At 41.9% G+C, this 14,119-nt stretch overlaps 1 protein-coding gene across 1 annotated transcript; it reads right to left on the bottom strand.

Moving 5' to 3' along the window:
• Window positions 1-2,423: 2,423 nt before the first annotated feature.
• Window positions 2,424-11,624, bottom strand: nrde2 (NRDE-2, necessary for RNA interference, domain containing). The gene is made up of 19 exons (XM_070920551.1): window positions 11,549-11,624; window positions 10,421-10,517; window positions 9,768-9,980; window positions 9,522-9,662; window positions 8,994-9,259; window positions 8,301-8,527; window positions 7,970-8,194; window positions 7,491-7,680; window positions 7,201-7,334; window positions 6,805-6,925; window positions 6,438-6,610; window positions 6,146-6,317; window positions 5,807-6,027; window positions 5,234-5,708; window positions 4,533-4,948; window positions 4,244-4,383; window positions 3,872-4,013; window positions 2,956-3,027; window positions 2,424-2,821 (listed from the first exon to the last, which is right to left on the bottom strand). The coding sequence occupies exons 1-19, from the start codon at window positions 11,622-11,624 to the stop codon at window positions 2,696-2,698; spliced, it is 3,627 nt and encodes a 1,208-aa protein (XP_070776652.1). The 3' UTR covers window positions 2,424-2,695.
• Between the last annotated feature and the right edge of the window lie 2,495 nt (window positions 11,625-14,119).

Genomic DNA, 14,119 nt, shown 5'->3' with positions numbered 1-14,119 from the left:
CGGACTAACCTGTTATGGGATCATTAGGGCAAGAGTTTGCCATCAGCGACAGACAGTCCACCCAATGTCCTCTGTGCAATGTGTATGTATTCTGTTTCCTCCAAGTTCTCATTAAATTCAGAGCAACTGGTAAGCCTATGCTGGTATAATACTTAATTTGTGTTTGTTGCAATTTGATACAGTTCTATCAGGAGTATGCACGAAATATCAAAGCTCTTGAAACAAGATTTTGACACATGGTCCCTCCACAAGACATGGCCATAATGGCTAAAAAGGACCTTCCTTAGCTGATATTGTACTTGTGGTGGTGCACATTCCCTAACAAATTTGCATGCATGACATGCAGTGAACCTGGGGCCCCATAGCAGTTGCCCACTTTGCCTTGTTGGTAATCCAGCCTTGATGCCATGTAACTGTAGACCTAGAGAAGTCGACCGGTGTGTAACATCAGTGTCGCTATACAAAATGAAATGAGGCCTATTTCTGTTATTGAGCATACACAGTCATAAGTAAGACACACAAGAACTAAGTTGCAGTTATTTCAATGAAACTGGGCAAAGTTTAGGATCCGTTTATTATCACTAATGAAAATAACCCCTGCTAATTAACATTGCCTTAGATTAAGGGAATAATAAGTATCATTTAGCTTTAAATGATGGCTTAAGAGTGATGATACCATAGTGGAAAGACTTAAACCTCAACTGAGTTTATATTGATCTTGAGGACAATTAAAAAATCAGTCATCGGTCACATATAAGGTGTCACGTTTCACCTGAACGCATCCCTCAAGCAGTTGGTGCAATATCTGCAATAATTTCGTCTCATTCTCATACCCTATCTAAAACAGAACTGCTACACGAAACATTCACACAAATGTGGGATGCAATTCTAAACTTTGTTTTAAAATTTTGCTTAGGATACAGTTTCCCACCATTATATTATATTATATTAACGAAATTAATACATTTCTGTGGTTGTGGGAAGATTTTGGCTTTAGGAGACTGTCTCATATACCTTCCAGTATCTGCTTACTCTAAGACACTTCTTGCATTATCTTCTGTGTGGCCACATGTGCCATCCACCTGGCACCAATCATAAAGGCTGCTGATGTCTCTTGGCCAATTGGCTGCCATTACATCTGGCAGCAAAATCATAGACAGGCAGTATTATTGTAATCCAGACCTGTTCAACTGCATTGACATTGTGTCGGCCTAAAAGAAAGGTGTGTAGTTTCAGGAAAAAAAACATTCCACATAACCATAAGATGCCATGTACTGTGTTTTTATTGGCATGAAATATAACCAAATGAAATGCAGTAGAGGATTATTATGGGGATAACTGGGGAAAAAAAGATAATCATAACTTTTATTACATTTTGCTGGTGGTCGTGTGCGAGAAAAGTGACTTTTAAGGTGCTCCCGTCGTATCTATTCATACTAGTTTTTTAATTTGTCGAAAGTGAAAGTGACACAGAAAGTGACGGACTATCTTGTGTTACACAGAGTTTTATGCAGGCGGAAGGATACGTTCTAAACATCGTGGCTGGCGGCACTGGGGAAGTTGCGGTTCTGTTTTTGAGAGGCGGATTCTGATTGGACAGAGCAGACCCGCAATATTCCACACACTGTACAGAGGCCGCTGATTGGCCAGGGCGGATCTGCAATGCGTCAAACCACGGCGCGGCAACGACGGCAGGAGGGAGCGACTCCACCGCTACCGTGTACAGTAAATCCTGTGTTATGAGTAATACACGAACAGGGCAGGTAATTCACAGGTGAGTTGCGAGCCACAGAGGGAGTAAATGAATAAGACTTACCGCGAATATATCGCGCTCCCTGTGTTTAACATGTTAATTATTTAAAATAGAAAATTATTTAAATAAATAAACAGCAACACATCGGTTGTTCAACTCTGTGACTTATTTCCACAGTAACACTGTGCACATGGAATTTAAAAAACAGCACCACGTGGAAAGTGACAACTTTCTGAACTGGACACTGCCAGTCTGATCCCTTTCTATTCTTGGTATCTGGGTAAGGTTGTGTTTCACCAAGGTGCAGGGATACAATATCACTTAACCTCATTATCATCATCACCATCATCTGGAGTCCCTTAACCCAGGGGTGTCCAAAGCATTATGAACAAGTTGAAGCATTTGCACATTTGAACATTCACAGTTAAAATTTGATATTCACTATCTATTAAATGCTGAGGCAGTGTTGTCTTTTATTTTTTAATGTTTCTCGTGTATCACAGTACTTCTTTCACTAGACAGCAATGTGAAGTTTCTCTTTGCAATCACATCTAATATAAACATGTCATGGAGTTTTATAATGTGATACACAAGCCTTCAACCTCAGTGTGCATGCACTGCAAGCTGATACGCATAAAGAAACCTACGGGACACAACACATAAATGAGAATTGAGTATTTATTGACAGTGTCAGGTATTAAAACACAGTCCTAGTAGTTTGCTGTGAAAATAAAGCATTAGACATAATGTACAAATGATGGCTCCTTGCCCATCTTTAGACAATATACTGCAACTTCACTATTGTAATACTGCAGCTATGTGTGTGTCAGCATCTGAGTTTGCATGTGTGTCTGCAGTTCTTGCCATCAAGTGCGCCAATATGTGGGTTGGCATGTTGCCAGTAAAGCAAACTTCAGGTTCTTGAATGAGATGTGTGTGTGTTCAGTCCTCCAGCAGTATATCCAGTTCTTCTAAAGGCAGTCTGACTCGGAGTTCTTTCTCTGTCATCAGATCTACAAACTCCTGCAGATGCTCAGGGAACAGCTGCACTGCGTCCATGTACAAACCCTGATCTCACACACACATTTGCATAAATGTAAATTTACACACACACACACACACACAAAGAGAGAGAGAATTAAAAAATGAGGTAGACAGGTCAGCATCTGTCAGGAAATATCCCTTTTATGTCTCTGTCTCACCTTAGCCCAGGGAATATTCTGTAAAGCCTTGTAGAAGATCCCTGTGGCTTTATCCACCTTCCCTTCTGACACCTACAAATACACACACACACACACACACACACACACACACACACACACACACACACACACACACACACACACAGGCATAAGACTTTACACTGACGGTCAATATTTGTGTATCCAAATGTGAAGATTACACAATGTAAGTATGTACAGGCTGGTCTTACTCTGTGAGTTAGTTCTTATAGTTTTAAGTCAATATTTGGAAAATGGAGAAAAAAAAGCAGTACTGTAGGGTCAGAGAACTAAGTGGGATCTTAAAAAGGCACAGCAAGCTTTTCCCATCATCACTGAAATCGTGTTTGAATTTGATTCCTTTTAAAATATAAAATATAAAAATCATGATTTAATAGGATTTAATTTTTTTAAAATGATACTTTCTGGTGCTAAATTTCTTTTGTCTAATTTAAGTGGATAATTGATAGATGATTAGGCCTGCACTCACTTTCTACTAGTGTTACTGGTCAGGTGCTGTGATAGTGCCCAAATCAACAAAACTAACCCACAATATGTTATTTCATCTTAGTTAAAATATTACATTCCTACCTCACTACTATCTTAGTCTGACAGATCCTTCATACATGTAACATTTGCAACAGTCCTAAACATTTTTTTTTAACTTTTTGCCATCGTGTATGCATCTGTCACCTTATTGACAAGTTGATTCAGTGAAGTCTGTAACTGTGCTGTTATGAGTGTGCCTGGAAAACTGGATAAAAGGATTATGAATTTCTCCTAATTTGTATTTTTCCTTCCACTGACTGTTCAAGGACAGGACAAATTAGTTCAAGTCAATAGCATGTCCTCACAAGGGCTGTAAACGTGACTTTGTGCGTGTTATTTGCTGTCTCACCAGGAAGTGCATGTACATCCTCCAAAGTAAAGGACAGTGAGAACCCATCTCTGTTGCTAAGGCACTTTCAAACAGTCCACGGATACGGTTGCTGAGGCCGTTCTCTGGCAGGATGGGCAAGGCAGCGTCATGGCAACAAGACCTATAAAGACCATAAGAAAGATATATATATATATATATATACAATATTATGTTTTTAAATTTGACTAAAATCTGACGTTTTTAGAATTATTAATAGGTAATGCAGGTCATATGAATTTTGATAGAGAATACTTCTTGTTCTTGATTGCATCTTCTGAAGTTGTTACAGTGCTTATTCATACATGAGTGCAGGATATCCCCGCACCTACCCATCACCCTTTCTGCGCTTACCTCTGTGCTGCGTCCACCAGCTGCTTCCTTTGTTGTTCAGCAACAATGGCAAAGAGGCGTGGCACCACACTGCCGTTGTCTCTTGTTACGGAGTGAAAAAAACGTCGCGCCCGGCCAGCACTATGGTAACGGTTCTCCACCTGAAACAGGTCGCATAAGGGTCATCATGCCAAAATAAACAAGTACTGATTGGGTACAGAATAAGTGCAAAATGCCAGGAAAAACACTTATATCAAAGGGCTTATAAAACTCTTATAAACACGTATCTTATGAAGAGACCATGGCTTACCTGTACATATATGCTCCAGAGAGGGGCACTGCCGGGCCAGGTGGAGAGGGCAGAGGTCAGCGTCTGTCTTAGTGTCGCCAGTGGAAACACACTGACGCTGTTGTGGTACCTGAGCAACGCTGCCTGTTGCACAGCTAATGCCTCACACTCAGAGGCTAGTCTGTCAACACAGTGCCTGCTTGTTTGGCTGGGATCAGCTGCAGACTGGCTAGCATCAGTGCTAGCAAGGTTGGCTTCCTCATTACTGTTGAGCTGCTTGTCAAGTGTTAGCTTGCGGTGCAGCTCCTCCATCCTCTCTCTGGCCTGGCTGTAGACGGCAATGGCTGCTTGGATGCCCATTGTGAGGTACTGGAAGAGAGCGTAGCAGCCAACCAGGCCTCTCATCCTCAGTCTTTCTCTTAGCAGGTCCTCTTGACCTGGGGGTGGAATGATGAGGTGGATAAATATTCGAATAAATACCATGTTTACATGTCGCTGCAAGTTGATTTTCATGCTGTACTAAAATGATTAGAAAACACTGGCTGCATGAGAAATATGCAGTCATGAATCTAAACATGTTTTAAAAAATGGTCAGCAGTAAAATTTAGTGAACAGGATTTGTAGTCAATGGGCTAAAATATGCAAAACCACTGATAAGTTCATTTTATAGGACACATGTAGCCCCAGATGAAACACACAGAAGTTGTTGATAAAAAATGTACCTTTTCTGTTGGCCTGAGGGTCTTGGTCCAGGGCTGACAAGTCAGCAGTCAGAGCCTGTTCGTACAACTTCCTGGCTTTCAGGATGGAGACCGGAGAGAGGGACTGGGAGGACGAGGAGGTTCCTTCTGCTAGCCTGGTTAGTATGCACACAGCTGGGGACGTGGTGACATCAGTTAGTCCCCCGCCTCGCACGCTTGCCTTGTCCTCCACCTCCAGCTGGGCCCACAGCAGACACAGCTCACAGAGGGTGGGGCTCCTCAACCCTTTGGTTCCCCCTATCGCTGTGGCCGTGGAAAAGACTTTGCGAGCCTCTTCGAGGTTGCCCAGCATCCACTCCAGGTGGGCGTACTCCTGCCACAGCACCAAAGACGAGCGGTTGTCGGGTTCTTTGAGCAGCTGTTTGGAAACCCGCTTGCTGCTTTTGCCCTGAGAACGAAGACGCTTTTTGTTGCCGCCACACAGGCAGCGCAGGACCTGACATACACACACACACACACACACACAAATACAAATAAGTAAATTAGTCAGACACTTTTTTGACTTGAAATTAGGTTAGATAAACCAACTTCTACCTTGAGTTTCTCGTACTGCATCCAGCTGAGTGACAGGATGGCTCGGTGGTAGGCAGGAAGGACACGTTGGACCATATTGAACACGTTGGTGACAAACAACTCACCCTGCTTTCCAAGCCCCGCCCACTTCCTTGTTCCCTGGAGAGTGGTCATGTGACCTACGGAGTTAACCCCGGCGTCAGGTAGGTTGTGGGAGGTCAGAGGACGCCGGAGGTCATTACCTAGGATGTGACACGGAGCTGTATTAATCACTGCCTTCATCTCAATGATGAGCTTCAAGTTGATTGTTTTAAATTATATATTTTTTAAAAAACAAATAGCTAGTTTTGTCATTTTTACCCTGAGTGAGCAGAGAAAGGTTCTCCAGCAGCAGGCCAGGCTGACAGGGGGCTGCAGAGAGCACAGAGTCTACGGGCAGCCCCAGGAATGACAAGAACCGGAGAAGAAGACGGAGCTGGAGCTCTGGTGAAGACAGACAAATAAGGGACGGGCCGATGTCGTCAAACAGCACCTACAGTTGGAGACAAAGAGAGAGACGAAGAAGTCACATCTATTTAGTGGCTCTATTTCAATGATTTATAAAAGGCTTTCAAACGTACCACACATGAGCAGAGACACTTCAAACCAGTACCTGTCTGTCCGGGTCCTCGCAGTCCTCTTCTGATTGGCCCTTGGCTTTGTCAGGCCTCCAGGGCAGCCAGTGAGCTGCTTCACGAGATGACTCCACATCCAACCAGACTGTCCGTCTGGGCTGGCTCCGATCCTTCACCTCCTCCTCGTCATCTTCCTCCTCCTCGTCTTCCTCTGTGGACACACACAAGAACACAGCTCATTTTCTTGTTTTTATGATTTTAGCCCACAAATCAATTTAGAGATTTTTTTCCAGGATTTACATCAACACTAAATACAGTAAAGCCTGCCTCACTTTACTATAAGGATGTCTGTGTCTGTGTGTGTGTGTGTGTGTGTGTGTGTGTGTGTGTGTGTGTGTGTGTTACCTGCACTGGGCTGCAGCCACCCTCCTCGCTCTTGTTGGAGCATCCAGGCTTTCCAACCTCTGGCCCCCAACTCTCCAACCCTCGCCTCCCCGCTGTCCCAGAACGGCTCAAAGAACTCAACCTGTACTCACACATGGAAACATAAATGTCCTTATTTTAATTACTGGAGCATCGGTGTGTGTGTCCTCTTATATTTCTATAATGCCTATAAAAAAGTATTTACTCCCTAATTAGAATTCAAGTGAAAAGTGAAAACAAATTTTACTGTCGAACTATTCCTTTTAGCTATGATTATAGATTGTGATTTGGTTTAGGATTAGATTTACAATTTAAATATTAAAAGAAGGATTCGGTTTAGTGCCTGCGTAGTTTTAGTGCTTTAGTGTCTGTGTTTACCTGCTGCTTGGTGGACAGTTCTCGTACGCTGTCGGGTTTGTAGAAAGTAAAGTCGATCATGGCCTGAAACAGAGAAATCGCCTTCTCTGATTGGCCAGACTGACGCAGGAAATGACATTGCTGGGTGAAGATATCTGGACAGAAAGGAAACAACTTTCAACAAAACACTGAGGATATGATGACAGAAGCAGGTGATAGGGGCTGAAACTGAATATGTAACTGTAACACATGATCAGTCCTCTCAGAGTAGAAAAACTGGGCAAGTAAAGGCTAAACAAAATCTCTGTTACCCAACATGTCCTCCTCAGTCCCTGGCAGGGCCGGGTGAGAGACCATGCTGCCGTCACGCACGGCACTGAGTGTGCTTAGGCACTTTCCGTAGGCAGAGTTGACCTTTGACACAGTGAAGTTGCTGAAGTAGCTCTGTGTGAACAGCAGATACTCCCTCCACAAGGGGGCACTGTTTGGGTGGAGGAACATCTGAAATAATATAGATAAAAAAACAAGTTCTGTTAGACTAAAAGGTTTGGTATACATGCTCATAGGTCAGCATTGTTCAGTGGCAATAAGCAGGATTATGACTATTTTCTAGGCTCGGAGAAGCATTCAATACATGACTATAGAAAGAATTCACTCTTGTCCACTCCTTTCAGGGCAAAGAAAATAAATTATCGCTGTAATTGTACCTTGACTATACATTGCTGCATGTAGTCAAACTACAAAAGCACTAAGTGAGTTATATAGACACACATAAGGACTGTAGACTAACCAGTTTCTTCCATTCTTTAGCCAGAAGTGAGGGCTCCAAGAGCTCTTGGCAGATCCTGAGCCTCTCCAGCTGCAGAGCTATGCAGCTGGGGTTGGTGGCCACTGCGCGCTCTGCGATGCTCAGCTTTTTCTCCAGGACTGCTCGGTAGGAGGACTTGCAACGTTCAGCCGAATCGCTGCCCTGCTGCGCCTCTTCGCCTCCAAACACCGCTGCGCTCAGCTCATCCTAGAGAGGGGGAGGAGACGAGGAGACGAGTGTTCAGGAGTAACGCTGCTTAATTGTTGAAAAGCAACAAACATAATGATGATGATGATGATAAATGCCTTCATACCTGGTATCGTATGAATTCTATCCATAGCTGTGTGTCTGCTGGCTGCTCTCTGAGCCGCCTGTTAAACTCTTCGGTCCTCCCGGCCAACAGCACTGCACTCTCCCCCGTCTGTGTGTCCTGCTTCTGCTGCTCCGCCTGGTCCCGCGGTCCCTTCCCCTGCAGCCAGAGGGCCGTCGAGGAGTCGTACACGCCGAGGGGATTTACTGCTGATGTCTGCGCTCTGTCACCTGGGTTGATACATTAAAAAGGTTTGGCGTCGGATGTGAGGGATTCAAAATGAAAAGGAAGGAAAAAGAAGCGCACCCAAATCCTGAAATGTTCTTAATACAATATTGTAGTGTTCAAGCCTTGCAAGCTGAGGACACAGTTCACACTTCAGAGGTCAACTAAAGCCATCATTCTAATTCCCAAAATCAGGTCAGCCGTATTTTTACAGATTACCTGTTAAGACTGTGAGTTTAAAACTTTAATTCCTTTCTTCCTGGTACAATTAGGGCCACTGAACGCTGTTGATACATTTGACTAAAGTCTGTATACCTCAAATTGGAGAAATCCAACTCACGCTGTGTGTAAGGAGCTTTAGAATGACATGACAAAACTGTGTATTCCATTTTTTTGGTCCCCCTGATCACAGATTTTTTTTAGGTTATAAAGTCTGCCTCTTCACCCGCCTGTTGTGGCTAAATCTCTTACCCATCTCCCCTCCTTTGTTCCCCTCGTCATCACCCAGCGGGAGGAAGGAGGTGGGGCTGACGGCATCACTGCACTCAGAAATCGTTGGTAATGTAGGAACAGGGGGCTCGGACCTCAGCAGCTGGCGGCTGGCTGTAGAGAAGTATCTGTCCGCTGCTTTCTTCTTGTCCCCTCCTTTCTGTTTCTTATTCGATTCCGACTCCTCCCAGCTGACACCCTGTCGGCGAGGGTCCAGACCCAAGGAAGAGCTGCCTTTCCTCTTATACCTGGAACACACGCAGAGAGTTTCAAAATCATCTTTAAAATGATAACCCACTACATTTTTATCTAAGGATGCATCTGTTTTGCTACTAGTCCTACTTCCAGTATATGGAAGCTCATTTAATGGCTTTGATACGTAATAAACTAGAACCAGGTACTTAGCTTGAGCAGGGACAGTCACTGAGACAGACACTCAATCTTCAAATTAAAAAATCCAAAGGACGAAGACGTCACAGCAGTGTGTGTGTGTGTGTGTGTGTGTGCTACCTGGCTACGTCTCCTCTGTACAGGGACTTGTACGTCCAGTTGGCTGCGTCTGCCTGACGGTCCACACAGAACGGCTGCTCTGTGGGCGACTGGAGGTCATCCAACCAGGAGAAGCGGCTTGCTAACGGAGCAGCCTGGGGCCTGCAGGGATGCACACACAACCCCAAACACACCGACCATAAATACAAAGAACAAGTAAGCCAGTGCTATTGTGTATAAAATTAGTGTAAATGTATGTGTCTATACCCATCTGCCTCTTCTTCCCTTTTGAGGTCACTGGGGTAAACAGTGTCAGAGTCAGACCCACTGCTCTCCGAATACCGCCCACTCTTCTTTTTGTGTTTTTTCTTCTTCTTCTTCTTCTTTTCACTCTTCTTTTTCTTCTTTTTGGGTGGCTGATTACCCTCTTCCTCCTCTGACTTCTTCTCCTCCTCCGCAGAGCTCACCCCTCTGCCTACCCTGAGGATTATAAGGTGACGTTAATGGGAGTCAGAGACGAAAAGAACACATTCAAACGAAACACCTGCCTCAAGCAAAATCAAAGACTTATTTGACCCTTTTTCAAAATTAATAATAAATTAATTAATACTTGTTCTAGTGAGAGAAAGAGTTACAAAGTACTTTTCAGTGAAGAAAAACAGTTGCAAGAAGAATAAGAACACAGTAGAAACATAAGGAATAATGCATGATCAGAAAAAAGGAATGAAACAATGGCACAGAAGCAACAATAACATTGGAGCGTTTGTCAAACACTGACAATGTCTTTCTTGTGAAAACAAATTTAAATAGAAAATCTAAAAGATACAATGAACTTCAAAGTTTTGCGTTGAGCATGTTAAGTAGAATGTCCAGTATTGTGTCCAAGAGCAAAGAACCCAGCTTTCGCTTTTGATTTGTACCTTGATTCCTTCTCGTTCAGCCTCTTCTCAAAAAAGCGACTGTGAAGAGAGAGGGCGTCTCCGGTCTGAAAACTCTTATTTTCCAGCCAGTCTAATTCTAAAAGGAGAGAGTGGACAAATAGAAAGAGCGATTCAGTAATCAGGAGGAGGATTGAGGGGTCATGATGGGGACTATCACTCAGTGAGTGTGTTTACATGTAGTGTGAAGATCAGATGGAGAAGCTGAATCCAGAAGATGGGTAAGTATGCCAGAGTCTAGGAAGCCAGAAACCGAACTGAGTTACCGCTGTCGGTACAGAAATAACAGATTTTCTGCATGTGAATTAGTCAAAGACATGCCTGCACTGCCACAGAGGATCGTGGACCTGGATAATGTTAGAATCGTGGTGCTGAATCACCAGGTTTCACTGTGTTCCACCTAAAGGTCATGTCCCAAAGATTATAAAAACCAACAGGATAATAAAGTGCATGTTAACATGCTCATTAACTAACCTAATGTATAGTGTATAGTGATGACAACAGGAAGATGTTAAAACTTAAAAACTTAAAAACATCACAATATGTATAGGGGAATGTAATCACCACAAACATCCCAAATACTAGACACCAGAGTGGTGTTATTAGCAGAAGCATACAACATGTAGAATATCATCATAGTTTTATTACCACGTTTTGGTAACTTTATCACATAGATATGCAAGAAAATTTTGTTTTCAAACGAAAGCGCATCGTTGCTAACGCACAAGACAACAGGAAATCGCCAGTTTTTCGTTGGTGCCATTCTCTGTCCATTCAAACAATAACGTTAGCTTATTCTTCTTTGCTTGATCTATTACGCGAATGTGACATTAGCACCAGACATGAGGCGAACAAACTGTCTGACAGTATCCTGGCTTTCTGAAGAAACCGTGTACAGGAATGTAAACGCGTTGTTAAGAAAGTAAGTATTGTTAAGTAAGTAAGTAACGCTACGGTCTTTCATTCAGCTTCAACGACAGGCAGACGTTGGACAGCTAATGTCAGCTAGCTCGTGGTTCAACAGGTTTATCTCCTCAAGATAATGACAACAGAGTGCTGAGGCGAACAGCAGTCGATATTAAAACGCGTGCCACTTGAAGGAGTAATCACCTTTGGACGAATCTTCAACTTTGTTAGTCTCGACTTCTGCAAAAGCTGGAAACAGAGCCATGATGGTATGTCGCATGTAAACAGTCGCAGGAACATGACGTCACTCGACGGCCCTGGCTTACCAAAATAAAACGACCAATTTATTACCCCAAGATTGATTTTATTGTTAATGTGATGACTTTAATAGGGGCATTTTTTTAATTTACATTTACAATTCTCGTTTTTCTAAAAGATAATCAATATTTCCATGTTGCCTACATTCACGAACAGAGAATATGCCTCATTAAAATATCATAACTACATTTCTGAAAAAACTTGAATTCAATCTGCCTTTTTAAAATTGTATTCATTTATTTATTGTATTTTATTTAATACTTTTTCTTGTTTATTGTCCTTGTCCTTTATATCTTTTATTTATTTTCTTAAAGACTGATTGTACTTTATATTTACAATGTTTAATTATTTAATTGTGATGAAATTTGAATATGTTTTGTATTAATAAAGTATTTTGGAAGACAAAAAATCTGCTATGTATTTGTTTCTCACAGAAATAATAATAGAAATATTAGAGCTTTGTATAAAAAAACTGTTACTGAATTTGTAACTTTTAAATATCTACAGTCTACATCTCTTCTGCTATTAAAACCCACACATATTCTGCCATGCGTATTAGTCCTATTACTTGTAATAACTTTCGTAATCCAACATCCTATTATAAACTTCTACACATCAGTGTAAAAGTAAGTGATCAGCTATCCACTTTGAAGAGGGCATCCATGATTTTTACTTGTTTCATTCACTTTGCAATTGATGCACAGATGCAATGAGGTGGTGGGTGCAGAGTGTAAATCCTACATCCTGGTTTTGAACTGGTCCAGTCATGGATGCATGGACAGGCTTAAGTAACCATACTTTAGTTATACATTTCAAAGCAGAAATCCTTGATATTTGAAGTATATATATATGTATTATTCTTACACAGAATTTCTGTTGCTGTTGGTATTGTACCAAGTGATATGAGGAAAAATTCAAACCATGGAGCAAATTAATGAATTATTTACAAATTAAGAAGGAATTTAGAATTACATGAAAGAAGATGGAAGAAGTGCTTTCATTATGAAAATGAAACATATGTGTCTGAAGTCATACACACATGCTCATGACAAGTACATATATTTATTATGTACAGGGGGACCATCATCTCTTGCAGTGCAGTCTGGGACATTAAATAGGTGGCTGTCACAGTAATAATGCTTTTTGGCACCAGTCCTCAGCCTTTGAAATTAGGACAGACACACAAAGAACAAACACAAAATCACAGAAGTAGTTGTGTAAAGAATGAAATAAGAGAGCTAGAGAGAAGTTCACACTCTGCTTACTTTGGCACCACCAAACACCTGCCCATCACTGTGTGAAGTGGGTGTGAATGTCCGATTGTTGGACACAGCCGTGTATTTAGCAGCGATGCCAACTAGAATCTACTATTCTCATCTTACCAAGTGTGTCAGCTCTCATATCTCCATCCATAGCCATGTTACCAGCTGCTGTGGTCTGTTGGATAAGCCCAACCTGTTGTCTAGGGCACTCCCAGTTCAGTTAGCAGTGTTTGTGGTGTTGTTGTGGTGTTTGTGGTAAGCTTATGTGCCTGAGTTCTTGTGTTTTTTATTGTCTGGTTGATTATTGACATTAGTCCAATGTTTCAATTTATTCAATAAATTATCTATCAGGGAAGGTGAAAACAGGTTTGCATCATTATGTCATCTTAGCAGGGGGCGGCTGGGCACTGTTAACATGTAGGAGGATAGGTAAAATAGCTCTGCAGAAAACGACATTCTATAACATGTGGTGCACTCATTGGTGTGTATGGGTGTCCATAGGTGAATTGTGATATCAGCAGTAACTCAGAAATCTTACATTCATGTTTTGTTAATTATTTTCTTTGATTTGGATGCATGCTCTCTGTTCAGCTTGCCCTATACTTACCTGGGCAGGTGGTATGTTCCAGTTAGGTGAGGCTGAGATGGTAAAATTCCATTCACTGAATGGGGGGAGGGGGGGGGGGGGCTGTGAGACTTTCAAGTTCTCCTTTATTGGAACTTAATATACTACATAATACACTAATGTGGAACAACAGGTCGGTACATTCTCGCTAATCAGAAATCATTGTTCTTAGGGGCTTGGATTGAAAGAGGAATATGTTCTGGTCTGTGACCCATTTAATGGACAATATTATTATCATTACAATATGGAGAATTTTGTGACAAATGTAATCTTAACTGTTTTGTTAGAGAATATAATAAGGTGATAAAGGCTATTCAATTCCCTTTCGATCAATGGTTCAAAAGGCTTTGGTGCCCTCAAGTATATTGGAGATCTTAGTTTAGGTAGCAAGCAGCTCACTAATACATTTATTGGAATTTTATATCAACAGAGTATTATCCTTATCAACTGAGAAGAAAATATGTTCTACAAGAATACAAAGAGACAATAAGAAAATTATATTTGTCCCATTCAGTTCCACCAGAAGCCAAAGAAGTGAGCTTTAAAATATTAAATGGCATTTACTCATCC

This window comes from Enoplosus armatus, chromosome 15 (assembly GCF_043641665.1).
Source record: "Enoplosus armatus isolate fEnoArm2 chromosome 15, fEnoArm2.hap1, whole genome shotgun sequence".
Taxonomy (NCBI): domain Eukaryota; kingdom Metazoa; phylum Chordata; class Actinopteri; order Centrarchiformes; family Enoplosidae; genus Enoplosus; species Enoplosus armatus.
This window is presented reverse-complemented; position numbering and strand designations above follow the sequence as displayed.